The sequence below is a fragment of the Ornithorhynchus anatinus genome, chromosome 16 (genome assembly GCF_004115215.2).
Source record: "Ornithorhynchus anatinus isolate Pmale09 chromosome 16, mOrnAna1.pri.v4, whole genome shotgun sequence".
Taxonomy (NCBI): Eukaryota; Metazoa; Chordata; class Mammalia; order Monotremata; family Ornithorhynchidae; genus Ornithorhynchus; species Ornithorhynchus anatinus.
In genome coordinates, this window is record NC_041743.1 from 220,083 (window position 1) to 247,466 (window position 27,384).

Sequence of the window (27,384 nt, forward strand, 5' to 3'; positions counted from 1 at the left end):
GTCCGGAGGGGTGGGGTCCCAGCCATGGGGCTCACCAGACAGTACCTGCGGTACGTGGCCGGCGCCGTCTTCGGCCTGGTCGGCAGCCAGAAGGGCAACGCGGTCTTTGTGACGCTGCGCGGCGAGAAGGGGCGCTACGTGGCCGTCCCGGCCTGTGAGCACGTGTTCATCTGGGACCCCCGCAAAGGGGAGAAGGTGAGCCGACGCTGGGGCGTGGGGAGAGGATCCCTGCCCGGTCCGGCCCGGGCACCCGGCTGTCGCTGCCGGCCGGGGGCCGGGTCTCCAGGGTTGGAGCCGCAGAGCTGTCGGCCGAGGGAGTTCTTCTCGGGACTCGCCCAGGGAACCCAAGGCTCAGGGGTCGCCGGCCCGGGGGTGGGGCGTCTGCCCCTCCGGGCGGAGCACGGGCGCCGCTTCGGACCAGGGCTTTGTCCCCCGGCACTGTCCCCCGGCGGTGCTCTGCAGCCCGGGCGAGAGCATGAGGCCGGCTCCCCGGCCAGCCTGGATCGGGCTTCCGGCCCCTCTGCCCGGTTCCGGCTTCTCCGCTCTGTCCCCGTCCGCCGGGCCCGGCCCCGGAATCCCTCTGTCGGCGTCCCGGTGGAGGCGGGCGGCCCAGACCGATGGCGGTCTCCCCCGGGTCCCCGACCTCGCTGACGCCTTCTCTCTGCCGCAGATTCTCATCCTGCAAGGACTCAAGCAAGAGGTCAGCCGTCTGTGCCCGTCCCCAGATGGGCTGCACCTGGCCGTCGGCTACGAGGACGGGACCGTCCGCATCTTCAGTCTCCTGAGCGGAGAGAACACGGTCACCTTCAACGGGCACAAGGCGGCGGTCACGGCCCTCAAGTACGACCATCTCGGGGGCCGCCTGGTGTCCGGCTCTAAGGTGAGGCCCCGGGGGAGCCGGCCAGGGCCGCCGCAGGGCTCAGCGGGGCAGCGCTGACTCTCCGCCTTCCGTCGCCCGCCAGGACACGGACGTCATCGTGTGGGACGTGATCAACGAAAGCGGTCTCTTCCGCCTCAAGGGGCACAAGGATGCGGTGACCGAGGCCTTGTTCCTGCGGGAGAGAGACCTGCTGGTTACCAGGTAGGGCGGGTGCCCGGCTGTCGGCTCGTAGCGGGTAGCCCGTGGCCGTGCCCGAGCTCTGATTCCTCTGACTCGACTCCGCTTTCAGTGGGAAGGACACTATGGTGAAGTGGTGGGACCTGGACACCCAGCATTGTTTCAAGACCATGGTGGGGCACCGGACCGAGGTAATGCGGGCACTGGGCCGGAGGGGTGGAGGAAGGTTGCGGGGGCAAGGGGAGCGGGCTCTGCAGGAGTCGCCGCGACCCCACCGTCCATCTCGTTCCCCAGGTTTGGGGCCTGGCCCTGGTGTCGGACGACCGGCGTCTCATCACCGGAGCCGCCGACAGCGAGCTGAGGGCGTGGGACATCACCTGGGCCCAGGTAACCGGCTTCCTCCCCGGGCCTGGGTCGCAGACATCTTTTCCCGGGCAGCTGGCACCCGGCTACCACATCGGAGCCAAGTTCCGGCCCGGGGCCTGAGCCCCGAGCCCCGGATGAGCCCCAGAGGAGAAGGGAATAAAATCTGAACCTAGTCTCAAGTGGGAGAGACTGCACGGAAAAGCTGTTTGCGGGCAGAGGACGTGTCTACCGACTCCATCGTTCTCTCCCGAACGCTTAATAGGTAGCGCTCTGCGCGCCCTGACTCCTCAATAAATGCCCCCGATTGGAAATGGGGCCCAGAGAAGACCTCTAGGTAGAAGCCAGAGACGTACACACAGCCAGTAGGAGTGGGAACTGCACCCCTGTCGCCGCAGCCAGCGGGCCCCTCACCCCAGCCCCTCCAATGGAGGCTGGCACGTGGGGCGGGACAAGGCGGTGCAGGACGGGGTCTGTGCCACAGCGTGACCTCTCTGTGTCCGGGGTGCACAGCCAAGGGATCCCGCAGAACCGGAGGCCAAGAGAGCCAGAGGGCCGCCCCCCGCCACGCCTGGGGAACCTCAGGAGGAAGAGGATGAGGCCCCCGAAGAGGTGAGGCTCCCGGGATCCTGACTGGGGCAGGAAGCGGGAGGCCCCGGCCACCCCCGACAGGTCCCCGCTCCCCCGGGGGAGCCGGGCGGGGCCCAGGGGAGGGAGTCGCTCTCCGCTCTGATAGCGCGTCTCTCTCACCAGCGCATCCTGAGCTGCACCAAAGCCGGATCCATCATGCGGGAGGGCCGAGACCGCGTGGTCGGCCTGGCCGCCGACCGCACCGGCACCGTTCTCGCCTGCCACGTACGGAGCTGCGGAGCCGGGCGGGGTGGGGCGGGGCCGGGGGATGTCGCGTCTACCCCCGGGGTCTCCTCACGGCGGGGGGGGGGGGGGCGCGTGCCCTCCGTCGGTCTGGCTCGGCCATCCCGCCGCTCTCCGCAGGGCTCGGACTCTGTGCTGGAGCTGTTCCGGGTCCTTTCCGAGGAGGAGATCCAGAAGAAGATCGATAAGAGAATGAAACTGGCCAGAAAGAAAGCCAAGTGAGCGGCAAGGACCCGTCCCCTCCGGCCCGGGGAGCGGGCGGAGTGGGTCGAGCGGGTAGAGCGGGCGGGCCGCCGGCGTCCCCCCCAGCGGTCTTTCCCCGCGGTCTCTCCAGGTCCGCTCTTGCCGACGGGGACGCCGCGGGCCCGGAGCCCGGCCCGGGGCTGACCCTGCAGGACCAGATCCGCCGGATGGTCAACGTCAAGGCCTCAGCCAAGATCAAGTGAGCGGGGAGGTGGGCCGGCCGAGCCCGTGCCACGGGGCCGTCCCGGGAGGACCGGGGCCCCCGGTGCCCCTCTGCTCCCGCCGGCGGGCCCGGGTCCGGGAGCGCCCGGCTAGGGCTGGAGCCCCGCTGAGTCCCGCCCCGTCCCCCGGCCTCCCCCAGGTCCTTCGACTTGATCCGGGGCCCGCGGGGGGAGGTGAAAGCCGCCCTGCTGCTTCAGAACAACCAGGTGGAGCTGGTGAGCGTGACCCCGGCCCAGCCGGTGCCCCAGGTGGTCAGAGGGGCCCAGATCTCCACGGGGGGCCACCGGACCGACGTCCGGACTCTGTCCTTCAGCTCCGACAACATCGCCGTCCTCTCCGCTTCCGCCGAGTCCGTCAAGATCTGGAACAGGTCTGGGGCTCCGCCCGCCGCCCCCCCCTCGCCCGCGTCCCCTCTGGCCGCTCTCGCCCGGCCCCGCCGGCGGGGCCCGTGCCCGCGCTCACCGCCCCCCCCCCGTCCGGCAGGTCGACGCTGCAGTGCATCCGGACCCTGGCCTGCGAGTACGCCCTCTGCTCGCTCTTCGTGCCCGGTGACCGGCAGGTGATCGTGGGGACCAAGGTACGGCCCCTGGGGGTGGGGGCTCGGCGGGATGGGGCGCGGGGGGAAGCGTGGCTGAAGGTGGGTGCCGACGGGGGGGCTTCGCGGCCGAGCGTCGGCAGGTGTGGGGGGGGGCGGTGTGGGTCGAGTGCCCTCGGGCGCGGGGAGGGCGGGGGGGCGGTGCGGCCGTGAGCGGGTCGGGGATCGGAGCGGGTGTGGGGGCTCACGGAGCGGCCGTACGTGTGTGTGTGTGTGTGTGTCTCCCCGGGGGTGCTCAGAAGGGGAAGCTGCAGCTGTACGACCTGGCCTCGGCCAGCCTGCTGGAGACGGTGGAGGCTCACGCGGGCGCCGTGTGGTCCATCTCCCTTTCCCCAGATCAGGTAACGGCCCCCGGCCGGGCGTTCCCGTCAGCGGGTTCGGAGCCCCGCGGCGATCGGGCTTGGGCTCCGGGCGTCGGTCGCGGCTCGGCCCGGGGGCCGCCGCCTTCAGCTGTCCCTTCCCTTCCAGCGGGGCTTCGTAACGGGCGGGGCCGACAAGACGGTCCGCTTCTGGGACTTCCATCTGGTCAAGGATGCCGACGGTCCCCAGAAGCGGTCAGTGGCGGGGACGGGTGGGACCCCGAGTCGGGTTTGAGGCGGGAGTCCCGTGCCCGCTCCCGATCTCCCGTGCCCCTCGGCGTCCGGGCTCCCGTGCCCCCGGTCCCGCGCGCCCCCCTCGGCCCCCGTCTCCGGCGCCCCGGGGCCCCCGCTCCCCGGGCTTCCGGCGGCTCAGCGCCTCCGGTGGCCCTAGGCTGTCGGTGGGGGAGGCGCGCACCTTGCAGCTGGACGAGGAGGTGCTCTGCGTGCGCTACGGCCCCGACCGGAAGCTGCTGGCCGTGTCCCTGCTGGACTGCACCGTGAAACTCTTCTACGTCGACACGCTCAAGGTAGGGAGCGTCCGCGGGGGGCCGAGCTGGCGGCCGGGGCTGGGGGCTCTGAGTGGGCTTCTCCTCTCTCTCCCCTCAGTTCTTCCTCTCGCTGTATGGCCACAAGCTGCCGGTTCTGTGCATGGACATCTCCTCCGTGAGTGACGCGGGCTGCCGGGGGACCCGGGGGGGCCCCGGTCAGCACCCCCGGGGGTCGGAAGGAAGGGGCGCGCCTGCTCATTCTGCGGAGGGAATCCCGGGCTCGGCCAGGCCCGGGACCCGGCGAGGAGGCGCCGGCGCCCGGGAGGGTCAGTCGGGAGCTCTCCGCCAGGGTCTCGTGGGGACGTGGCTCCGACCTGCCCCGTCTCCGCTCCTTAGGATGGGCAGCTCCTGGCGACTGGCTCCGCCGACAGGAACGTGAAGATCTGGGGTTTGGACTTCGGGGACTGCCACCGTTCCCTGTTCGCCCACGCTGACAGGTAGGAGGGCGGGCGGGCTGGGCTCCTGGGGTTCTGCCCCGGGATCCTGCCGGAGGGGAGTCTGCGAGCTTTGGGGCCGGGGAGGTGCCCCCTGCCCATCTGCGGCCCCTCCCCCACGTCGCCCTTCTCCCTCGCCAGCGTGATGTTCTTGCAGTTTGTGCCCAAAACCCACCTGTTCTTCACGGCGGGCAAGGACAACAAGATCAAGCAATGGGACGCGGACAAGTTTGAGCACGTGCAGACGCTGGAGGTAGCAGCGGGGCGGGCCTCCCCTCGGCGTCCGGTCCCGGCGGGGCGGGGCTCGGGGCTGACCGTCCTCGGGCCTCTCTCCGCCCCACAGGGTCACCACCACGAGGTGTGGTGCTTGGCCGTCAGCCCCAGCGGGGACCACCTGGTGTCCGCCTCCCACGACAAGTCCCTGCGCCTCTGGGAGCGGACGCGGGAGCCGCTCGTCCTGGAGGAGGAGAGGGAGATGGTGAGGAGCCGACGCAGACCCCTCGGGCCGGGGCCCGGGACTGCAACTGCGGGGGGTGTTTCCGGCGGGGCGTCCCGATGAGGGCCCGGAGGTGTTCCGGCCCAGATTCCCTGGCAACGTGTCTCTGTCTCTGTTTCCCAGCAAAGAGAAGCAGAGTACGAGGACAGCGTGGCCAAGGAAGACCAGCCCGTGGTGAGTGAGAGTAAGAGCGGGAGTGTTGGGGTGGCGCCGCCGTTGATCCCGGCGGCCCCTTGGCAGCTGTGAATGGGCGGGAAGGTGAGGGGCGGGTGGTGGCTCGGGGACCCGCGTCGGCCTCGGGGACCCCGCAGCCCAGACGGGCGGGGAGTCGGGCTGGGGACTTGGAATGTGTCCTAAGTGCCCGGAGATGCCCCCCGTCCCGTCCCGTCCCGCTCGAGAAGATACCCCCGGATCCGTGACCTGAGCGGCGGGTGCCGGGACAACGGGAAATGAGCCGGAAGATCTGTTTGCGTCCTGCAGGTGCCCGGGGAGGCCCAGGGCGAGGCCAGCTTGGCTGGGAAGAAGACCATTCAAACAGTCAAGGCTGTAAGTTGGAGCGCGGTGACCGGTGGGGGTCTTTGACCACCTCCCTCCCACCCCGACCGGCAGACACACCGGGAGCGGGAAGGGTGCATGAGTCCCCCTGGCAGGCGGGTCCCCGCGGGGCCGCTGGGGCCAGGTCAGACACCCCGGTGGCTGGAAGCGGAGCCCGAGGGAGGTGGACAGGTGGGGCCGCGTTGGGCTATCTGCGGGGACAGGGGCCTAGTTGGGTGAACAAACCGGTGAGGGCCGGCCTTCACGGTCTCCCCCTCCCACAAGCCCATCTCAGGCACCCGTTTGGGGGTAGCACGGTGGGCGGTTGGGGTCGTGCCTAGCCCCCCCGGTCCCCGCCAGGCCCGGCCCGATGGTAAGGGTCTCCCCGTGGACCTGCGCAGGCCGAATGCATTATGGAAGCGGTGGAGCTGTTCCGGGAAGAGACGGCCAAAAGGGCTGAGCACGCGGCCGTCTGCAAGGCTGCTGGGAAGGAGGTGAGACGCCCCTCCCCCCCGCGCCCCCCAGGGCCGCCTCTGGCAGCGGGCAAGAGGGCGGGGGTCGGGAGGGCGGCTTTGGAGTTTCTGACCGTTCCACATCCTCTGCGGTGAACCGTCCTGCAACCGAGCCATCGAGTCGATGTGTCTGCTCCTCGGGGGGGGAAGGTGGGGTGTCTTCTCTCTCTTCCGGGGCAGGGAAATCACTGTTCGCGGTCCTTCTTCTCCAGGTTCCTCTTCCTCCCAACCCCCTGCTGCAAGCTCTCGGGAACATCTCGGTGAGTGGGCCGGTGGGGGAGGGGCAGCGTAGAGGGCGCCCTTCGCTGGCTCCGCCCTTTGCCTCGGAGGGGCTTGATCGGGGAGCAGATTGACCCACTGAGATTGTCACCTCCCTCTCTTAGCCCTCGGATTATGTCCTGGAGGTGCTGAAAAAAGTCAAGTCCAGGTGAGGACGGGCATTTGCCGGGGCGGGTGCGCGGCTGCGCCTAAAGTCGGGGGCCGGGACTGACCGTCCGTCCGTCCGTAGCGAGCTGGAGGAGTCTCTGCTGGTCCTGCCCTTCTCCTACGTTCCAGATCTCCTCCTGCTCTTCAACCAGTTCATCCAGCTTGGGCAGGACGTGGAGCTCCTGTGCCGCTGCCTTCTCTTCCTCCTCCGGTAACACCCCCGTGGACGTCGGCCGGGGAGGGGGCCCTCTCCCTCCTCCTCTCCCTGCCCCGGCGGGGTGCTCGGTGGTGGGTGGCACCGGCCGCGTGGCCCTCGGCTCCAGGGGCGGGATGACCGGCCGCCCCTCGGGCTCCGCTCTTCCCCGCTCTCCGGCAGGGTCCACTTCGGCCAGATCACCAGCAACCAGATGCTGGTGCCGGCCATCGAGAAGCTGAAGGAAACCACCGTCTCCAAAGTTGGCCACGTGCGGGTAAGGGCCTCGGGGGGGGGAGGGGTACGGCCCGCCGGGCGGGGCCCCGGGGAGGGGGGAGGGGGCGGTGACGGGGACCCGCGGGGGGTGACGCGAGCTCCGGGCTCCTACAGGACAACATCGGCTTCAACATCGCCGGGCTGGAGTTTCTCAAGAGGGAGATCGAGGCCCGGGAGGACGTCACGTTTTTTGCGGACGCCACCGACCGAGTGGCAGAGAGGAGGAGGAAGCGGAAGAAGAGAGAGAAGCTGGTTCTCGCCATGACCTGAATCTTCCCGGCTCCTTGGAACTCTTGTTAGTCCCCATCCCGCCCCCGCCACCCCGCTCCCTGCCCCTGCTGCTGAGCGTCTGGACTGTCCTCACCCTGCTCCGGTCAGCTGGACACGGGCCTCGGACTCCTCCTGCGGGCGGACGGACGGACGGACCTCCTGCCCCTCCTGGTTCTCGCCGCCGGAGAGCGGGGTCTCCGGACCTTTCCGTGTCGTGGTGGACACCGGCCCCTCTCAGTAAAAAAAATTTGGACTTGGGTCTGGGTCCCGTAACTCCTTCATCCCAGTGGCTCCGGACCCAGAAACTGTGTACGGAGAAGCCTCACCGCTCACCTGCCTCCTTCCTCCCCCCGGGGGCTTGGGTGTGATGGGCTGAGGGGGTCGGTGCCGGGAAGGGGGAGGGGGGAGGGTGCGCCACGCCGGAGACAGAGACGCTCGCTTTTCTCCGAACACGGTTAATAGGCTGTTTATTGGGGAAACCCGCCCCGCCCCAACCTGACCCCATCCTAGCCTCGCCCGAGGCCAGTCGGGACGCGGGGGTCGTGCCGTGGACGGGTTCCTGGCGGCCGCCGTCCATCCATCCGCTTGCCAAGCCTGGAGAGGGAGAGCGGAGAGGCGGTCGGTACCGGGGCCCGGCCCGGGCACCACCCCCTCCCGCGGCGCGACTCGCGGCTCGGGGGCAGGGGCGGCAGGGGTCCCCCCGGGTGGGGGCCGGCGCCGACCCCCGAACCGCGTGGCGTCGGGCCGAGCTCGGGTGCAGAAACGGCGGGCGGACCCCTTCTAGGCGGCCGAGAAGTTGCGGGACACGACGACGCCCAGCTTGTTGGAGCGGGCGGGGCGGACCCGGCGGGCGGCGGCGCTCTCCTTCCCCGGCGGGAAGTCCGCGGGCCGGCAGTCGTAGGTGCCGCCGCTCAGGACGGGTGCCGAGCGGGTTAAGGGCCACCGGCGGCGTCGGCCTCTCGGGCCCCGGGGCCCGCCCCCGCCCCCGCCCCGGCCGGGAGGAGGATATCGGCCTCGACGGGCAGGAAGAGCGTCCCCCCTTCGGTCGGGATCTCGATCCGGTGGGCCAGGCGTCCCAGTCCCCGGGCGCCCTCCTCCCCGACGGCCACGGCGAAGATCTCCACGCGCAGCTCCGCCTGCAGCCCCGCAGCCACCTGCCGGGCACGCGGCGGTCAGGGCCCGGCCCCGCCGGCCGCCTCCTGCCCGCTTCCGGCCGGCCCGCCCCTTCCTCGCCCCTTCCTCGCCCCTTCCTCGCCCCTTGGCCCTCCGGGCTTGCCCGGCTGGGGGCGCTTAGTGCTCGGGCCGAGCCAGCAGAGGGCGCCCAGACCAAGTGCCTGGGCTCCCGTTGGCGAGGAGGGGCCCGATGGCCCGGCCCTCCGAGCCTTCCTCCCTCCGAGGCCTCCTCCCTCCGCCCCCTGCTCCCCGGCCACGGGGAGGCCGCTGAGGACGGAAGGAGGAAGCGGACCCGGCCAGGTCCGTCCCCGAGGGCCGGCCACGGCTCAGGCAGCCGGGTTAACCGCCGGGGGTCAGAGAACCCGCGCCGGCCGATGCCGGTCCCGGGGGCGGGGCCGGGCCGGCCGGGTCCCCCCGCCGCACGGCCGGAGCGGCGGGGGTGACCGGATTCGGACGGGCGCCGGGCGGCCCGGGCCCGGTCCAGCGGTGGGAGGCGAGGGGCTCGGGGGCCTCCCGGCGCCCCGGGGCGGGACCCCGGGAAGCCGTCCCCGGGCCCTCCCGGCTGTGACGCCTAGGACCGACGGGACCGGAGCGGGGAGGGTCGCGGAGCCGGTCCGCGGCCGGACACGCGGGTGGCCGGGCCGACGGACCCCGAGGTATCCGTGCGCGCTTACGGGCCCCGGCGTGTAAATCACTTTGAGCCCGGTGCCGGGCGGGGGCTGCAGCACCCGGAACCTGGCAGAGAACAGAGGGCCGCGGTTAGCCTGGGGGGATCCACGTTGGCACGGGGTGGGCGGGAGAGCCGGCACAGAAGGGTGGCCGGGCCTCCGGGTACAGCGCTCCGCGCGTACCCCGAGTGTCCGAATGCCGTCGATTTATCGGCGGGGACGGGGCCGGGACAGGTCCCCGAGGCTTGGCACCGGGGAGCGGGGGCGGGGGGGGGAGGGGCGGCACGTACTCACCTGCAGAAGTCGACGCCGACGTTCTTCAGTCTCACGGTGGCCGTGTAGGTGCACCCCTCCCTCAGCACCCCAAAATTCAGCCTGGGCGGGAGGAGCTGGAAGCTACCCCGGGCCCCGCCCCGGGGGCCGTGCGTGGCGGCCAACGCCATGGAGGATGTGTTCACTCTCCCTCCGACGGGATCTTCCACCTGGACCCAAGGGGGTCGGGTCGGGACCGGGCGGAGGGCGTTCGGCGCCGCGCGTTCGCTCCCGGGTCCCGGATGGCGCCGTCCTCCGTCTCGCCCGAGGTAGAAGGCGGGGAGGCTCAACCGCGCCCGCCCTGCCGCGCCCCCCCCCCCCCCCCCCCATACACTCATCTCCACCCCAGGAGGCCCAGTGGGAGCAGAGGGAGGGGCGGTGGAGAGGCAGGGCTTCGGACTCCAGGCTCCAGCCCCGCCGTACCTTGGTCGGTGGCCCGGACTGGGCCTCGGCCTCGCGCAGATAGAGGGGTAGCCTCACGCTCTCTTTCCTCGGGTTCCCGGCGGCGTCTCGCATCAGGCTCCGCACTGGGGCCGCCGAAGGCGGCTGGGCCCGCGTCGGGCCGGTGGCCGGGCCTGGTGGGACGGAGGGTGTCAGAGCGGGAGTCGCCGAGGCTCCCGCCCCCAGGGCTTCGGGTCGGGGGAAGGGGCCCGTGTCGACGGCCGTCCCGGTTTTGGACATTCACGGCCGCCGCGCCTCCCCCGCCCACCCGGGGCCAGCGGGCCGGGGTTAGCCGACACCGGGGGTCGGCGGGCCAGAGACGGGACCGGCTGACGGCTCACGGGCCCGTTCCCTGGCGGCCGCCCCGGGTCCCTCGGGGGCGGTACCCGTCCGGGCCAGCGTGTGGGAGGTCGGGGCCTCTGCCGGGCTGGGAGACTCCAGAAAGTCCAGCGGGGCTCTGGGGCTGGGTCTTTTGGACTGCCATGACTTAGTGCCTGGAACACAGATACGGGACGGTGCCGGGTGGGGACGGACTTGGGGAGGCTCCACGACAGTTTGCCTCCGGGAAGGCTACACCCGGACCGGTTTGGGAGACGGAGCTTCCCCGGCGCCCCAAGCCAGTCATCCCCCAGCGAAGAGGCTCGGGGATTCCCGGGCCTGATCCCCTAGCCCCACCTCCCCGGGCACAGCAGCTCTGCCCCAGCTCTGCCCCCGTTCTGCCGGGGGCTCCCCTCGGGCCCGGAGGCCCAAACTGTCAGCACGTGGAGGCGGGGGCAGCGGGAGCCATTCGTTCCTCTCCCAACGGCCCCGGCAACAGCTCTGGCAGCGGCCCCGCAGAAGGTTGAAGGTCTGCTCTGGGCCCCTCGGGGGCCGAGCTGTGGAGCTAGGCTTGGGGTGAGGTGAGTGGTGGGGCGGGGCGAGGGGCTCAGGAGGGCCACAGTTGCTCCAGAATCGGTCGCTAGCAGTCACTCATATTTATTGAGCGCTTACGGTGTGCAGAGTACTGTACTAAGCGCCTGGGAGAGTACAATAGAATAATATAACAGGCTCATTCCCTGCCCAGAATCTGAACTGCAGACAGGCGTCCAGTCTGACAGCGGCCCCGGCAGCGTACCTGGATGGGCCGTAGAAGTGCTCCGCAGGGAGTCTCTCTTCGGAAAGGCGGGGAGCCTCTGGGCGAGTTTTTCCACTTCGGGAAGCTTCGAGCAAGGGCGGGAGGCCCGGTCAGACACCGGGTGGCCCTAGACACGGCTGCCGCAAAACCCCGAAACCGGCCCAACAGACCTAGGGCCCACTGTCGGGCCCCGCCGCCCCTTGCGCCAGCGGACCCTGCTAGTGAGGCTCGGGATTTGGCCCCCAGGTCTCCCCCCCCCCCCCCCCGACTCTCCAGCTGAAGAGTCGCCACCCTCTGCCCGGTGGCCCCAGGACGATCTACGCGGCCACCCTCGGAGGGGTCGGACCAGACGCCCGGGAGCCGTTACCTGGGCCAGAAACTCCTTGGCCGATTCTGAATCGAAGTAGTGGGGCACAATTCTGTCTCGGATCCCGTTGAGGCAGCACCGAGCCTCTTCGATGTCCTGCCTGGGGGTGGGATGAGGAAGGGGGACTCGGGTCACCGACCGCACTGAGTGCCCGGGGTGGCCCCTCCGCTCCCCGCATTGGAGGCAGAGTCACTGGGCCCCCTCCACCCCTTCCGCGCTCAAACCCCCCCCCGACTCCCTCACCCTCTCCGTCTCCTTTGCCCCCCCCCATGCTCACAGCCTCCTCCTCTCCCTCTTGCCCCCTCCATGCTCCCACCTCCACTAACCCCTCTGCCCCCTCCATGCTCACTGCCCCCTCTGCACTCACCACCCCCTCCGTCGACCCGGCAGCCGGGACTGCCCAAGCCCGGCATAGGCCCTGTAGGTTTGGGAACGTCTGTGAGGGGGCAGCTACCGGGGACCAAGGGTTAGAGGCCGTGAGGAGGAGGAGGGGCCGGCAGACGGGAGGTGGGGAAGGGGTTTGAGCTAATGATGGTTTGAGGTTCTCCACCTGGTGACAGAGAGGGATATATGGTGTTTCTCTGGGGAGCGGACGGTGGAGCAGCCAGGACGGGGCGGGAATATAGCAGCCGTGATGCCCGGGGGTCGGCGGGGGGTGCGGGGAACGGTTCCCCGTCCCCTTCGCTCTCTCAGCTTCTCTCCCTGTCCCTTCACTCCCCCTTCCCCTTCCCCATTACTTGCCACCACTTTTCTGGTGTCTCTAGCTTTCCCCCCTTCTGGCCTTGGCAGGCTCCGCCCCCTATTAGACAGGGGACAAGCAAACTGGCCACAGCGGTCCGACCCCTGCTTCCCTCTCCACCGCCATTACCTGTTCTGCTCCAACTTTTTTTTCCAACGAGATTTCTGGGCAGATCGTTTCAGCCTGCAGGGACGACAGAAGCAGCAGGAGGGAGAGCCGGGGGCGGGACAGGGGAGCAGAATGGGGGGCACTCCTGGGCGCAGGGCCGGGGAACAGAATAGAGGGGCGGGCGGGCGGGCGGGCGGGGTAGGAGGCAGGACAGAGGGGAGGGCCCAGGGGCAGTGAAGGGAGGGAGAAGCTGGCGGCGGGCAGGGGGTTGGGAAATCTGGGAGAATGGGGCGGCTCCGGCCCCGACCCCATTTGGAAGGGTGGGAGGAGTGGGGTGACCCACGGCCCCCCAGGCCGGGTTGGGAATCGGGGTCAGAGTCTCACCGGGTCCCGTCCGGTCCCCCCGGAATCTGGGCTCTGTATGGGCAATGACCCGTCCAGAGAACCCCTCTTACCTCTGTTCTGTCTGCTGAGGGTCCAGCGGGGGTCCTAGCCCGTAGGGCCCAGGCTCTCTTTGGGCCGGGGGGCTGAACTCAAACCCGCAGAACTCTGCAGCCTGCACTGCGGTTCAGGGTTCCGGGGAGACAGGGAGGGACCGTGTCAACACCTTAGTCTCCAGGCCAGGCACTCACTCGACCCTGAGGCCCCTGCGTTGTGCCCTTTCTCGCTGGACATGGACTGGCCAAGTCCAATTCCAGAGTTCCAGCCAGCTAGCTGGAGCCCGGCCCCGGCCCCACCTCGACCTCGACTCCTCCCCAATTTCCCCCCCTCCCACCCCCCGCCGCCCCACCTGCTTCGTTTCTGGCTCCGATTGCCCCAGAGCAGGGAACTGGCCAGGGACGGGAGCCCCTGGGGGGTTCAGAGCCAGATAAAAGGAGGACGGACAGATGGACGGATGAACGGGTGGATGGAAAAGCGGCAGCTACCTCTGGAGGAGATCTCTTCGGCCAACTCGTCTCTGCTTGGAAATGACTGAAAAGAAGCAGAGATGGCCACAGCGGCTCCAGCTCACAAGCCTTGGAGCCCGGGGCTTTCCAGGACAAGGTCCTGCCCCACAGGGCTCCGTGGTGCAGACGAAGCCTATGGCCCCAGCCTGGAAAAAGCCAGGTAGCCTCCCTGTCAGACCCTGCTGGGAAAAGGCACTCCTGAGGGGGCTGTGAGTCCGTGTGGGACAGGGACTCTGTCCATTCTGATTATCTTGTACAATGCTTAGTACAGCGCTTGGCGCTTAACGAACACCGTCATCATCACCCTCCCCCATTTTCCACAGCACCCTGTCCTGAGTGGACACCCAGCCCAGGTCTCTTCTCCAAATGGGCACCGCCCCCCAGCACTCTGCTTTCAGCAGGCTTCTGATGGACACTGTGTACTGACCTACCGTCGCAGTCGCTCACTCGATCAGTCGTGGTATTTACTGAGCGCTTATACTTTGTGTAGAGCACTGTTCTAAGTCCTTGGGAGAGTGCACTATTTGGACAAACTACGACGCTGATTTTTCTTGACTCGAATAATCTTGTTGAGTTTACTTCGGTCTCCCCGGAGATCGCCCTCACCGGGAAGCCAGCGGCTGGACTCTAAGCAAGAACCCAGCCCCCGGGGAGAGTCCCGCCAGGGGCGCGGGCACGGGGGCCCAACGGCACCATGGGGGCTGGCTACAGGCTTGAAGCCTTGCCGGGGGGGAGGACGGGGGGAGGGATTGGGGCGGGAGGGCAGGACCGGGGTCGGGATGGCCCCAGCCGCCGCCCTTCGGCCCACCGGCCTTGCTCACCTTGATCAGCTCCAGGAGGTCCACGGTGCTGGAGCTCATCTGGGCGGGCCTCTGGCCTCTGGCTGTCAGGTCCAAAGACGCCTCCTCTCTCTGCAGGATGTGGTCCATGTAAGCCTGGGCCACGGGAAACAGAGATGACGGCTGCTGCTGTCTTTCTTTCTCCGGCTGCCAAGTGTGTGCAGAGAGCTCTACCGGACACCTAATGTCTCAGCGCTATGATACTCATTCCACCCTCAACTCCGTAGCACTTGTGAATCTACCCGAATACTCTGTTGCTTTCCCTATTTGCCACTGATTCTCACGTCTGTCTCTCCCCCTTCTTTGTAAGAACCTTGAGAGCGGGGACCTTGTCTACCGTCACCATTGTATTTTATTTATTCTTCCAAGCATTTAATGCAGTGCTCTGCACATTGCGAGTGCTTAATAAATATGACTGATTGATTGGCTGCCATATGCTGTACTGGACCCTCTCCTGGCTTTGCCTGAAGGCTGGTCGCTTGGTGCTCCCTGGGCATACGGGGAGCCGGGCAGCAGTGTGGCCTAGCGGATGGAGCGTGGGCCCGTGAGTCCAAAGAACCCGGGTTCTAATCCCAGCTCCTCCATCTGTCTGCTGCGTGACCTTGGGCCAGTCACTTCATTTCTCTGGGCCTCAGTTACCTCATCTGTAAAATGGGGATGAAGACCGTGTGAGCCACGGGGGATAGGGACTGTGTCCAAACTGATTAGCTTGTACCTATCCCAGCACTTAGTACGGTGCCCGGCACAAAATAAGCGCTAACAAATACCCACTAAAAAAAGAGAGAGCGAGAGTCCGGTCAGCGGCCTGGGTCTCCGCTCCGTCCCATTACCTTGAGGGAGAACTGCAGCTGCTGTCTCAGCTCATCCCCAATGGCCTGGTGCTGGATGAGCTGGCGGACCTGCACGGCCTCGGGGCGCCGCGGAGGGCGCGACGGGCGACACAGCAACTGCGGGGCGCCGATGCACAGCCCCTTCCAGACGCCGGTGCCGAACGGGGGTCCCGGGGTTTTCCTCTGCAGACAGGGCGTGGGAGACAAGATGGCTGTGGCCTGACTCCAGTGACCGGGATGTCCCCTGCCTCCCCTCGCCTCCGGCCGAAGCCTTGGGACAGTCTATTCAAAGCCATGTGGTCCCTAGCTGCCAGCCCCAAATGAAGAGCGAGCCTCCGTGCGCCAGCCCCCTTGGTTTCTCCTGGCCCTCTACACCCCCAGTCTCTTGACAGGGCCCAGACCGGCCAGGGGGCCGAGGACCGACCACCTCGAGCTCCTCGGGGCTGTGGGGGGTGAGGTGGGAGGGACAGAGTAGGTCCAAAGAAGCCTAGAGTAGCTCCAAGGGCGAGGGGGGACAGGAACAGTGGAGAGGGATGAGGGGAAGCGGGGAGACAGGAGAGGGACGGCAGTTGGAGATGGGGAAGAGTGCCAGTGACACCATCTACTCTCATCATGCTGCCTTTAGATGAAATCGTGGCACCGCTGGGCCCTAACCCGGACTGGGAAGGGGAGTGCAGGGGAGAGGAGGAGAGTGGAGAGGAAGAGAGGAGAGCAGAGGGGAGAGGAGGAGAAAGGAAGGGAAGGGAGGCGAGTGAAGGGGAGGGAAGGAGCTACTATGCTCAGTTCCAGATCTCGGGGGCAGTCTGGTTTTCAACTGGCCCGTGCTCTTTCCGATATGGATTAGGCCCCAGCTGCCAATGGGAACCAGTTCTGCCTGGAGCCCCTTCCCCTCCAGCCTGGACAGAGGGTCTGAGGGGCAGGGGCGGTGGGCGAGGCCGCGGCGCTGACCCCAGACCTGGGCCCGGGCCCCAGAGGGTGTTGATGGACCCGAGGGATGGTCAAGGGCTGTACCTCGCAAGGGGGGAATTTCTCCCAGGAGCGGGAACGGAGGTTGGGCGGCACAATGGAGTCACACTCTTTCTCCATCTTCCAGGGGGAGGCTCCCACCAGAGGACGCAGGGTGGTGATGCTCAGGGCACCTGGAGTGGAGATGAGACCTGACCAGAATTCCTCAGAGGAGCCGGGGTAGGTCTGGGGGACGTGGAGCCCGAGCCTCTCATCCGCCCAAGGGCCTGGGCCCTTGGCCTGCCACGGGGAGAGGGCGGGCTCCCCCATCCCTAGCTGCGTGTCCAAGGCCAGCTGAGCTGGGGGTGCCAGGGCTCCGTGCTGCTGCTGCCGCTGCTGCTGCTGCTGCTGCTGCTCCGGAACCCACGGCTCTCTCCGACGTCCCAACTGGGTGCCCTGCTGCTCCCACGCCCCAACCCCTCTCCACTCTCCTCTGCCCCCTGACGCTCCCTCTCCCCGTACTCTTTCCCCCACCCCCCGACCCGGCAACAGCGATAGCTCTCCAGAACCCCGCTGAGGGATCTTAGGGCCCGGCACCCACTGGGTGGCCCTGGCCGCTGGGCAGCCTGACCTGGGCACTCGGTGATGGGTTCCGGGAGGACGGTGGAGACTGGGTCCATGTACACCTGATACAGATACTCTTCAGTCTCCCTCTGCCGGAGCAGCTCAGTCCCCGAGCCATCCGCTGACACGATCAAAAACCTAGGGGAGGAAAACCAGTTCCACTGGGCCGTGTGGCTGGACAAGAGCTGGGCGCCCGCCGGGGACCCCCCGGGTAGCCCCGGAGGTCTCCCTGGAATAGCCGGGGCGTGGCCAGTGCTCTCTAGCCGGCAGGCTGGGTCACCTCACCTGGGGATGTGTTCGTTGTAAGCAGTGGGTGGTGGCTTCCCACAAGGCCCGGGGGCTGCCTCTCCCAGGCCCTGGGGGTCCCCCGCCTCATCCTGGGTGGGACCGTCGGAGATGACCACGGACGTGCTGCCCTCCACCAGCACCTGCAGGGAAGTCATTGGCTCATCCGAGACCTTCCTGTGCGACCGGAGCCCAGGGAGGCTAGGTTATTCTCCCGCGGGGAGCCCCCCACAGGCCAGGGACCCAGCCGGGACTCAAACCCGGGTCTCCGGATTCCCAGTCCCGTGCTCCATCCCTGCCACGGCCGCCTCCGCGCGTACCTGAAATTGGTTCCCAGCGGGGTCCAGGACCTCGCAGACCGTTTCCGAGTTGTGTTTCAGGACGTATCTGCCGACTCTCCGGCCTCCCGCCTGTGGGGGCTCAGGGGCCGTACCCTCGCTCTCTGCCTCAGGGCAATACACAGCAGTGCCATCTGGCTCGAGGAAGAGGCAGCCCCCGCCCGAGGGAACCACCTGAGGGTGCAGAGAGGGGAGGGGAGGGGAGGGAGGCAGGCAGGAGCCCTGTCAACGAGGGAAGAGCAGGCGGGACCTGACGTGGAGCCATAGCCCCAGGGTGCAGGGTGGCTGAAAGGAATGACCAGAGTGACCGGTCTAAATCGCAGCGGCCCTGTTCACTCCACAAATTGACGATCACCATTATTCCTAGGCTTCCGTTACCCACCAGGGCTGCCCAGGGGCCTGACCTGGGCTCTGGAGTCTAAAGTGCTGCAAAACCCAGGGTATGGGGCTTCACTCTCTGATCATCCAGAGCCCAGAGTCTCTCCTGGACTGTGGGGCTCCAATCTGACCGCCCAGAGCCGGGACACTGATGGACACTAGGGGCAACTAACTGTCCTTGCTCCCAACTCCCCTTATTACAATTATTATAGTATATTGTAGTATTTGATAGGCTCTTATTACACATCAAGCACCATTCTACACACTGAGGTAGATACCAGTTAAACAGGTTGGACACAGTCCCTGACCCACATGGGGCTCACGGCCTAAACTTCTATGTCAATTATTCAATAAATCAATAAACCAAATTTACTGGCTATTGGGGTATGAACAACTTGGGGCCAGCTGGCCCGAGAACATTGTTCTCCAGGTTATGCCTGTGTGCAGAACTCTGCACTAAGCACTTGGGAGAGTACAACAGGGTGAATAGACATAGTTCCTAACCTCACGGAGTTTACAATCTAGTGAGGGGAGAGAGGCACTAAGATCATTGAGAGGTAAATCAGAGTAAATTGGGGAGTAGCATGGCCTACTGGAAAGAGCCCAGGCCTGGAAACCAGAGGACCTGGGTTCCAATCTTGGCCCTGCCACTTGCCTGCTGCTGTGTGACTTTGGGCAAGTCATTTAACTCCTCCGTGCCTCAGTTTCTTCAACTGTAAAATGGGGATTCAGTACCTGTTCTCCCACCTCCTTAGACTGGAGTCCCATGTGGGTTGGGGACTGTGTCCGACTGATTTCCTTGTGTCTACTCCAGGGGTTAGAACCGTGTTTGACACATAATAAGCATTTAAGAAATACCATTAAAAAAAGAAGGTGGAAAAAGAAAAGGGAATGTGTGTTGAAGTACTAGAATGTGTGAAATATATACAGAGGTGCTACGGGAGTGCTCAAATAGTGTTGAAATGACGGTGAGAAAAATGGTGGGAAGGTGAGAGGCTAAACCGGGAAGAGATGTGATCTTCAGAGTAGAGCTCTGAAGATGGGAAGAGCAGTGAGCTCGACTGTAAACTCGTGTGGGCAGGGAATGTGTCTATTGTTATACTGTACTCTTCCAAGCACTTAGTACAGTGTTCTGCACACAGTAAGTGCTCAATAAATATAACTGAATGAATGAATGCAAGTGGTTTGTCAGCTGTGAGGAAGTTCCTGGCAGGATGAAGGGCATGAGCGAGAGGTCAGGGGTGAGAGAGTTGAGAATGAGGCATAGGGAGTGGATTAATTTGAGAGCATCAGAGGGTGAAGCCAGCTGGGACAGCAGGGTAGCAGGCAGGGTAGCAGGTGGGACAACAGGGTAATAATAATAATAGTATTTGTTAAATGCTTACTATGTGTCAAGCATCATTCTAAGCCCTGAGGTGGATGCAAGCTTATCAGGTTGGACACAGTCCCAGTACCACAAGGGGCTGACAGTCTTAATCCCCATTTTACAGATGAGGTAACTGAGGCAACAGAGAAGTAACTTGCCCATGGTCACACAGCAGACAGACAAGTGACAGATAGCAGGGGAGGCAGAAGGTGGGGCAGCAGGGTAGCAGGTAGGGAAGGAGAAGGGGCAGCGGGTCCATCGGAAGGTGGGAGAGTGGGTGGGATAACAGGCAGATCAGCATGTGGGAGAGCGGGGCAGCAAGGCAGGAGAGCAGGGCAGCAGGAGGAGAGAGAACAGGGAAGCAGGTGGGGCAGGACGCGGGTTGGCAGGGCAGCAAGACCCTCAAGATGCCCGGGCCAAGGAGGCTGAGGTCTGTGCTAAGGAAGTGTAGATACCTGTATGTCTCTATATATCTGTTATTTATTTATTATTGATCTATTTATTTTTATTAAAGTTAATATCTGTCTCCCTCTCAAAACGGTGAGCTCACCATGGGCAGGAATGTGTCTGTTTATTGTTACACCGTACTCTCCTAAGCGCTTGTACAGTGCTTTGCAAACAGTAAGCGATCATTAGATATGATTGAATGAATGAATGAGTGAATGAGGGTTTGGGGTCAGGAGTAGCAGGGTGGCCGTAGTCGTCCCTCACCTGGTACGCGCCCTGAGGCCTCGCGATCACGTAGGTGCCGTCGGCGAAGACGGCACAGCAGGCTCCTCCCTCGCAGTTTGCGATCACGGTCGCGAAGTCGGGGTGCTCCACACGCACACACTCCACCCGCTTTGCCGGGGCCTGGGGACAGCCACCTAGAGCAAACCCCAGTCGGTTGAAGGCCGGGGTGCGGGGACGATGGGCTTCGCCGCCCCGAGTCCCTTCTGAAAGCCACCTGGCTCCCGGTCACGCCCCGGCCAGGCCCAGCCAGAGCCTCGTGCCCAGACAGAGCCAGAGGGGACACGACTCACTGAGCCAAACCGGAGCTTCGACCGGACCGGGCTGTCGGGGACGCGCCCCGGGGGTTCCGCCGAGTCATCGGGACCCTCGGTCACCCCTTCGGCTCCGCCGACCCTCCCGGGACATTCAGAACGTGGAGAGGCCGCGCGGGTAGGATTCGGGTCCGATCCCGACGGTCTGAATTTACCCCGGCACTCGGCTCGGGGCTTACTCGGGGTGAGCGCTGAATCAGTACCGTTCCTGCAGCTTCAGTGGCTGGTCGGGGTGGCAGGGATGGGGCTGGAGGTGAGGGGGCGGTGACAGTGACGGGGGTGGCGGTAGAGATCGTGGCGCAGTGGTGATGGTGGCGGGACCGGTCGCGGTGATAGCGTTAGTGGTGGCGGCGGGGTCGGTGGAGGTGTTAGAGGTTGTGACAGCAGTGAGGGGGGTGGCGGCAACGGAGGGGACAGTGGCGGCGACGGGGATCTCCGTCCTCCGGCCGAGTCAGGGGTGGGGCTCCGGGAACCCGGGCCCAGTGGGACCCTGCTGAGACCCTCGGCGGCCTAAAGCAGGTGGAACCAACTGTGGGGATCCGCGCAGAAACAAACGGGCTCCCCCTCCCCGTTCACTACCTCGCACCTGCCCTGCCCTAGATAGGCAGGCGGCAGCACCCTGAGACTTTAGGTTGGCCGGAGGCCGTCGGTAATAATAATAACGACTATGGCATCTGTGAAGCGCTCGCTACAATTCTATGGTGTTTCCAGTGACGACGTACGGATCCGAAAGCCGGACGGTGAAAAAACAGGATAGAAAGAGCAACGATTCTTTTGAAACGTGGTGTCGGAGAAGGTTTTTGCGACCGAAAAACGAACAAATGGATTTTGGAGCAAATTAAACCAAAGTGGTCTTTGGAAGACCAGATGATTCGACTTAAATTAGCATATTTTGGACTCGTCATCAGAAGGACTAATACTCCGGAGAAGACACTAACGCTAGGAGAGGTCCAGGGAAAACGTGGAAGGGGCAGACCAGCAGCTAAATGGATAGAGACCATAACAACGATAACGGAAGAACCATTAGAAAGGTGACGGATTATGGCAGTAGACAGGACGTCTGGAGAAAATATATCCGTAGAGTCCCTATGAGTCAGAAAAGACTCGGCGACACTTGATAATAATAATAATAATAATGCGCCGGGCACTGAACTAAGCGTTGGGGTGGATACGAGAAAACTGGTCTGGACACGGTGCCGGTCCTACATCGGGCTCACGGTCTTGATCCCCGTTTTACAGAAGAGGTAACTGAGGCCCAGAGAAGTTAACTGACTTGCCCACGGTCACACAGCAGACAAGTGGAGGACCGAAATCAGGACCTCGCCCCCGGTCCTGCACCTCTTGCCCGGCTGGGTCCCCGCAGCCCAGGTTCACCTGCTCCTTCAGGATCCAGAGCGGCATCCGGACCCTCGTAAATCTGATAGAAGGTGGTGATGCGAGTGTCGTCGGCGTGATCCACCGTCCTGGTCCCGTTCGTCTCCATGGCGATGGCCACCCGGTCCTCCCGATGGATGAGCACCTGAACGCGCACGGCAAGGGGTTGTTCTGGGGGAGAGGAGGGGGCCAACGGTGCCTTACCCCACACCTGAGGGAACTGGCCCCAGGGGGCCAAAAGGCAGCTTAGGCCCTGCCACCCTGGAGTCCTCAGCAGCTCCCGGAGGGTCTGCTGCCTGGCCTCCCGCCATCTTGCCCGTGACCCCCACCGGGAAACTCAGTTCGCTCGTGGTCCTCCAGTCACCCACCTCACAGCCACCCCTTCCCGTGGCAGCCGCTCCCCTTTACTGCCGACCCCTCGCCCCAGGCTCCAGAGGGGCCAGATGGGTCCCCGCTAGTGTGGGCTGTACCGTTCCAGTGACTGGGTCCGTGGCAGGAAAGGACAGGAGCGTCGCCAGACCGGTCAATCTCTCGGGCCCCCTGGTCCCCACTTGGGTACCCGACGGAGTGGTGGTGATCCAGGTGCCGGCCCCCACCTCCGTGGAGTTGGCCGCTTGGGGCAAGAGCTCCAGTGGGGGCTCCAACGTCTCGGTCCTGGGCAGTAACGTGGTGAAGCTCTTCAGGCCCTTCCCTGCAGAGGTTGAGCGAGGCACCCTCAGCACGGGCCCTTTGGCGGCCTGACCGGGGTTCTGAGCCAGGGTGCCGGAGGCAGGGGTCTTTGTGGAGCTGACAGGCTGGAGGGATGCAGGGCTGACTGGTGCCACTTTCCCACGGGTTTCTACGGCCACTCCAGCAGTCCCCCAAAGGCCAGGATAGACCCATTCCGATTGCACTGAGACTCCCCCCGCCCAAATCCCAACCTGGCACGGAGCTGGAGGAACGACGGGCCCCTGGTGGCGTGCTGGGAGAGGGCGGGGCCCCAGGCAGAAAGAGGCAGGCCTGCTTCTGCGGCTGGGTGACGGTGAGGGTGATGACGGTGGAGGCAGCCTCCCGGGACTTGGGGATGGGACCCGGTTTGGGAATGGGAAGGGCAGGAGGATTATTAGACAGATTCAGGGGTCAGAGGGCTGGGAGAGCCTCTCATCATCGAATGGTGGAGGAGCGGTTCAGGGGGATGTCAGAGGCGGCCTTCCGAGGGGAGGAGGGTGAAGTCCCGGTTTAAGGAGGCAGATGCTGGACGCCGCAGAGGGGACCGGGAGCAAGAATGGCCAAAGACGAGCGAGCCGAGAAGCCTCTGAGAGAGGTGTGCGAGAAGACAGTTTGGAGTCCGAGAGGGGAAAGGGAAGGGCCGGTCGAGTGCCAGGGCCCGCCCTGAGAACCTGGGGGGAATCGGGGATGGAAGAGCAGGTGGAGGAGGACAAGGATCTGGAAGAACAGGGGGAGGGGCTCCGCAGGGCAAAGACTTCAGAGGAAGGAAGGCAGGAGGCAAGTCCCGGGTTCAGTAGCTGAGTTAATAGAGTGGCGGGAGGCTGCTGCAGGACCTGATGGGAAGGCATTTGCCCCAGAGATAAATGGCAGATGAGGTGGGTAGAGAAGAACTGGAGGGAGAGAATCCAGAAGTGGCAGCACTGGACAAAGGCAGGGTCCCAGATTTGGGTGGAAAAATTTTACAGTTTACAGGTGCCGGGCAAGTCCAGGGGCCCAAGCCTGCAACCTGGACCACGGGGCTGAAAACCTGGGGCCTAGAGTCCTGAGCCCATCTGGGCTGGATCATGGACCTGGACCCTGCAGCCCACAGCCTAGAGGTGCAGCCCAGCTTCCGCCTCTGAGCCTGGAACCCGAACTGGATCGTGGAGCTGGAGTCTGAAGTCTGGAACTGGGATTCTGAAGCTCAGAATGTGGAGCTGGGTGCCCAGACCTGAAATGGACTCGAGAGATGGCTCTGGGAGAGTATAGCCCGGTGGCAGCGGAATCTGGGATCTCCAGTGTTCACAGGCTTTCTGATTAGCCGCTCAAGTTCCCACTTCTCCAGAATCTGTCTAAATCCCCTCAGGGTTGGGTTGGGGCAGCCCGAGTGGGATCAGGTGATACCTTTTCTGATGGTTGACTCAGAGGGCACCTGTTCGCACTTTATCTGGGATTCAGATGACATCGAACGGCTGTCAGTACGGCGAGCCAGAACGGGATTTGAATCAGGGCTCCTGCTCACTGCACCGCTGGCAAAGAGGATCTGGGGGGAGGCAAGCGCTCTCCATTAGCCCACTCGGAAACAAGTCGTGTCTGCCTCTTGCCCGCCAGCATGCTTGCCGGACGGATACCCCCGTGCTGAAGGCACTGAGAGTAAGCAAGCCACGAGGGAAGAGAAGGAAGCTCAGGCCGATGCATCGGACACCGGCGTCCCCGTTGCCGCAACCCGGAGAGGACTGACTGATCCCATAATCCAGGCCCAGAAGTCATCTCGGGAGCCTCCCGCCCTGCCCCCGGCCACTTGGTGTCTGACTGAGGCTGCCTGCAGCACTCTGAGTATAGGGGTCCTGACACCTCCATCCACGGGAGGAGATTCTTGGCCCAAGCCCCGCGTCTCCACCCTCCCGCAGGCCCTCTACTGTCTTGTGGTTGGTATGGGAGGGTGGGGGATGAGGGTGGTGCGGTGCAGGTGGCATGGCCATGGCAGCCAGCGGTGGGTATTCTGCTGCCAGGCGCCATCTGGGCTCCTCTTCCCAGACTGGCCACTGGAGACAGGGCAAATAGGAACCTGGCGGAGGGGAGGCGGGAGAGGCTGCGGCCCCGCCACCAAAATCAGCCACTCCTGCTCCCCCCCGGCTCCCTCTGGCCTCCTCTGGCGTGCTTTCCTGTCGCTGCCCCCACTTCTCCGTTTTCTCCGGGCCCACAGGGGGCCGCGATCAGCGAGGCCGAATTCCACCAGCAGCCACGGCCCGAGTTCTCACAGACCCCAAGGGAGCAGGCTGGGCCGACTGCCTGGTTCTATTGTAAACGTGACCAGACAAGGAACCGAGCAATCTCTCGGCGAGGCTGCAGTTGAACAATGCCTGGACATCCCTGGGAAGCTGGGCTTGGCCCCACGGGGGCGAGGACCTAAAGCTTAACATGTCCAAAACAAAATGCTTCATCTTTCCACTCAAACCCTGCCCTCCCAATGCCTCCTCCTATCCTCCCTGTCTCATAAATCCATATCCTTGGCATTATTCTCAACTCTTCTCTCTCATTCAAACCCAATATTCACTCTGTCATCAAATCCTGTCTTTGCTAAAATCTGCCCTTTCCTCTCCATCCTAACTGCTACTATGCTGATCCAAGCACTTAACCCATCCCAACTTGATTACTGCATTAGCCTCCTTATTGACCTCTTTGCCTCCTGTCTCTCCCCACTCCAGTCCTTAGTTCACTCTACTGCCCGGATCATTTTTCTAGAAAACCGACTGGCCCACATCTCACCAATTCTCAAAAACATCCAATGATTGTCCATCCACCTCCACATCAAACAGAAACTCCTTACCATCGGCTTTAGGGCACTCATCTGGCTCTCCCCCTCCTGCCTTACCACACTGATCTCCTATTACCACCCAGCCCACATGCTTTGGACCTCTCATGCCAACCTACTCACTGTACCTCGATCTCCCACCGACACCATGCTCACGTCCTCCCTCTGGCTTAGGTCTCCCTCCTGCTTCACACCCAACAGACCACCACTCTTGCAAACTTCCAAGCCTTATTAAAATTGTCTTTAAGCACAGCTCAAACTGCTAAAGCCCTCTTTTCCCCTCTAAATTGTAAGCTTGTTGTGGGCAGGGAATGTGTTTGCTGTATTATTGTGCTGTACTCTCTCAAGCGCTTAGTACAGTGCTCTGCACACAGTAAGTTCTCAATGAATAAGATTGACTGATTGATCGATTGAAAAAATCACATCTTCTCCAAGAAGCCTTCCACATCTTAAGCTTCATCTTCCCTTCTCTCTCTCCCTGCTGTGTCACCCTTGCACTTGGGTCTTTATCCTTAAAGCATTGAATATTTACCACCCCCCCTCGCCCCCACAGCACTTAAGTACATATCTGTAATTTATTTTAATGCCCGTCTCTCCCTCTAGACTGTAAGCTCCGGGTGGGCAGGGAATGTATCTACCAACTCTGTTGTATTGTACCCTTCCCAAGCACCTAGTATCACGCTCTGTACCCAGTAAGTGCTCAATAAATACCACTGAATAACTGATCGATCTACTGATTGCGGTCCAAGGGTGCCCTAGGGGGTAAGCAGCAGGGCCGGGGAAGGGGCTCTGGTCAACTCAGGCTGAATGGGGGTGGGCAGTGTGGTGCGGCACTCAGCCTGGAGAGCCTCGGGACCCTTCTGAAATTCCATGTCCTCCAAGAGGCCTTCTCTGATTCCTTGATTCATCTCTCATCTCCCCACCACGAATCCCCCAAACTTCCATGGCAGACTTGCACATCACTTGAGTCCTCCTGGGTCCACTTGCTTTCCATAGCTTCACATTCCATTGCTTCCCTCTCTATAATTTATTTTAGGGTCTGTCTCCCCGACTAGATTGTATGCTCCTGGAGGGCAATGACCACGTCTACTAACTCTTTTATACTCTCCCAGGAGCTTAAGTCCATGCTGTGCACACAGTAAATGTGATTGACAGTGATTGAGAGGCCAATAAGAGGGAGAATGCAGGAGTGGGGAGTGGGTCTCTGAGAGACCTGGGGTCTGGTGGCCAGAAACATTCCTAGAGTGTCCTGCGCTAGTCCCAGGTCTCTCAACATATGCCTGCCCCTGTCTCTTCCCCAACCTTCCAGCTCCCCCGCCCCCCACAGGCTTTCTCACCTGGGAGGACCCATCCACCATGTATTTAACCACGGTGCCATGGCACGTGGTCACCCTGGACACTTCCTGATCCACAGGAGGTTGCACCGTCTTGGAGAGGCCAGAGAGCTGCACTCTGAGGGGGTAGCTCTGCCGGACTAAAACTTCTGGAGCGGTCGGCTGGGAGGCGCCACTGGGACCTGGAAACCAAGAGGAGAAAATGATGGGCCTGGGCTCGCGCAGGGCTCAGATTCAGGCCACCCGTGGATGCCCGGGTCACACTGGTTTCTTTCCACTAAGCCTCTAGCCCACCTATGCAAGGGACTTAGGGCTCTCAAGAGCTCCCCAGGCTTGGGGCGAAGCCCAGATGGTTCATCTCTTCCCCTCACCTGGGGTTTTCCCATAATCCCAAGGGCCCAGGAACCTCCTTTTCCCTGCAGCTACCTGGATGAGGGAGCGCTGGACAGGGGGCCCTGCCCGAACCCTCGGGGCCGGCCCAGGAGGACCCAAAGGCTCATTTTGGCTATGGCCACACCTCAGCTCCTAGGTCTGGCCAACCTGCAGCAGAGGCTCACGACGGTGGGCCGTGGACCCGCCCTGATTCATCTCGGGGCGGGGCATGCACCTCTTCGGGGGCTCCTAGACACGTGACTGTTGATGCCGAGGGCCCCCAACCCAAAGCCCTCACCAGGGGTCAGCTGGCCGAGGAAGGTCAGCACCAGCCCACTGGGGCAGGAAATATTCAGGCTGTGGAAAGCGGGGGCATCCGAGGTCTCCTGGGGTGGCTCCGGCTCAGGTTCCGCTTCCTCCTGCTACAGAGAACCGGTTGGTAGGGTGAGAAGAGACGCCCTCCTCCCGCCAAACTGTCCTGGCTCTAATCTTGACCAGTGGGGGTGGAGTGGGAAGGGTCACAACTTCAGCCGAACTCCACCACGGTCCCATCCCACCATCCTGGCTCTAATCCTGGCCATGTCGCGAGCAGAGGAGGCCAGCGGTAAAACTCAGTCCTGGGGACGGAACACGCTGCACTGGCGGTGCAAGTCTCTCCCTCGGACAGGAAAGGAGGTGGCAGTCATTGAGCCTCGGATCTCAACTCGTTCTGGGCCCGAGGTTTTGGGAAAGCCTGTTGGCCCAGCCCACTTGGATAATCAGGACCCTAACTGAAGATGGGAAGGCTCTGCGGATGAGCGGCAGCAGAGGCTTTCCAGTGTCAGAAGGCAGTCCAACAGGAAAGGGTGGGAGGGGCAATGAGCGCAGGCCTTGGCAGAATCCCA

General features: G+C 64.1%; 2 protein-coding genes across 6 annotated transcripts in view; one reads left to right on the plus strand and one right to left on the minus strand.

Annotated features, from left to right (window-relative positions):
- Position 1: 1 nt before the first annotated feature.
- On the plus strand, positions 2–7,659 carry WDR3 (WD repeat domain 3). Its single transcript, XM_029080234.1, has 26 exons — positions 2–195; positions 671–880; positions 963–1,081; positions 1,170–1,248; positions 1,352–1,444; positions 1,934–2,032; positions 2,174–2,275; positions 2,414–2,511; positions 2,628–2,735; positions 2,898–3,128; positions 3,242–3,335; positions 3,593–3,694; positions 3,822–3,907; positions 4,104–4,239; positions 4,319–4,375; positions 4,597–4,697; positions 4,836–4,947; positions 5,038–5,172; positions 5,314–5,364; positions 5,671–5,736; positions 6,126–6,218; positions 6,449–6,496; positions 6,620–6,663; positions 6,745–6,873; positions 7,039–7,132; positions 7,246–7,659. The coding sequence occupies exons 1-26, from the start codon at positions 25–27 to the stop codon at positions 7,399–7,401; spliced, it is 2,814 nt and encodes a 937-aa protein (XP_028936067.1). The 5' UTR covers positions 2–24; the 3' UTR covers positions 7,402–7,659.
- Positions 7,660–7,840: 181 nt separating this feature from the next.
- The window catches only part of SPAG17 (sperm associated antigen 17), an 80,619-nt gene continuing 61,075 nt past the window's right edge, over positions 7,841–27,384 (minus strand). For 2 of the 5 annotated variants that reach the window (XM_029080226.2, XM_029080228.2), the window contains 24 exons: positions 26,799–26,922; positions 26,132–26,310; positions 23,384–23,522; positions 21,763–21,983; positions 21,293–21,437; positions 19,587–19,741; positions 17,114–17,305; positions 16,794–16,936; positions 16,516–16,646; positions 15,951–16,078; positions 14,940–15,122; positions 14,092–14,205; positions 13,250–13,295; positions 12,779–12,884; positions 12,345–12,398; positions 11,477–11,576; positions 11,110–11,194; positions 10,382–10,489; positions 9,978–10,129; positions 9,537–9,724; positions 9,249–9,309; positions 8,411–8,555; positions 8,177–8,321; positions 7,841–7,995 (listed from right to left, as the gene is read on the minus strand). In XM_029080226.2, coding sequence (XP_028936059.1) covers positions 8,182–8,321; positions 8,411–8,555; positions 9,249–9,309; positions 9,537–9,724; positions 9,978–10,129; positions 10,382–10,489; positions 11,110–11,194; positions 11,477–11,576; positions 12,345–12,398; positions 12,779–12,884; positions 13,250–13,295; positions 14,092–14,205; positions 14,940–15,122; positions 15,951–16,078; positions 16,516–16,646; positions 16,794–16,936; positions 17,114–17,305; positions 19,587–19,741; positions 21,293–21,437; positions 21,763–21,983; positions 23,384–23,522; positions 26,132–26,310; positions 26,799–26,922 — 3,039 coding nt within the window. In that variant the 3' untranslated portion in view covers positions 7,841–7,995; positions 8,177–8,181. Of the gene's footprint in view, positions 7,996–8,176; positions 8,322–8,410; positions 8,556–9,248; positions 9,310–9,536; positions 9,725–9,977; positions 10,130–10,381; positions 10,490–11,109; positions 11,195–11,476; positions 11,577–12,344; positions 12,399–12,778; positions 12,885–13,249; positions 13,296–14,091; positions 14,206–14,939; positions 15,123–15,950; positions 16,079–16,515; positions 16,647–16,793; positions 16,937–17,113; positions 17,306–19,586; positions 19,742–21,292; positions 21,438–21,762; positions 21,984–23,383; positions 23,523–26,131; positions 26,311–26,798; positions 26,923–27,384 lie in introns of those variants that run through there. The other 3 variants (XM_029080227.2, XM_029080231.2, XM_029080232.2) reach the window with 3 other exon arrangements.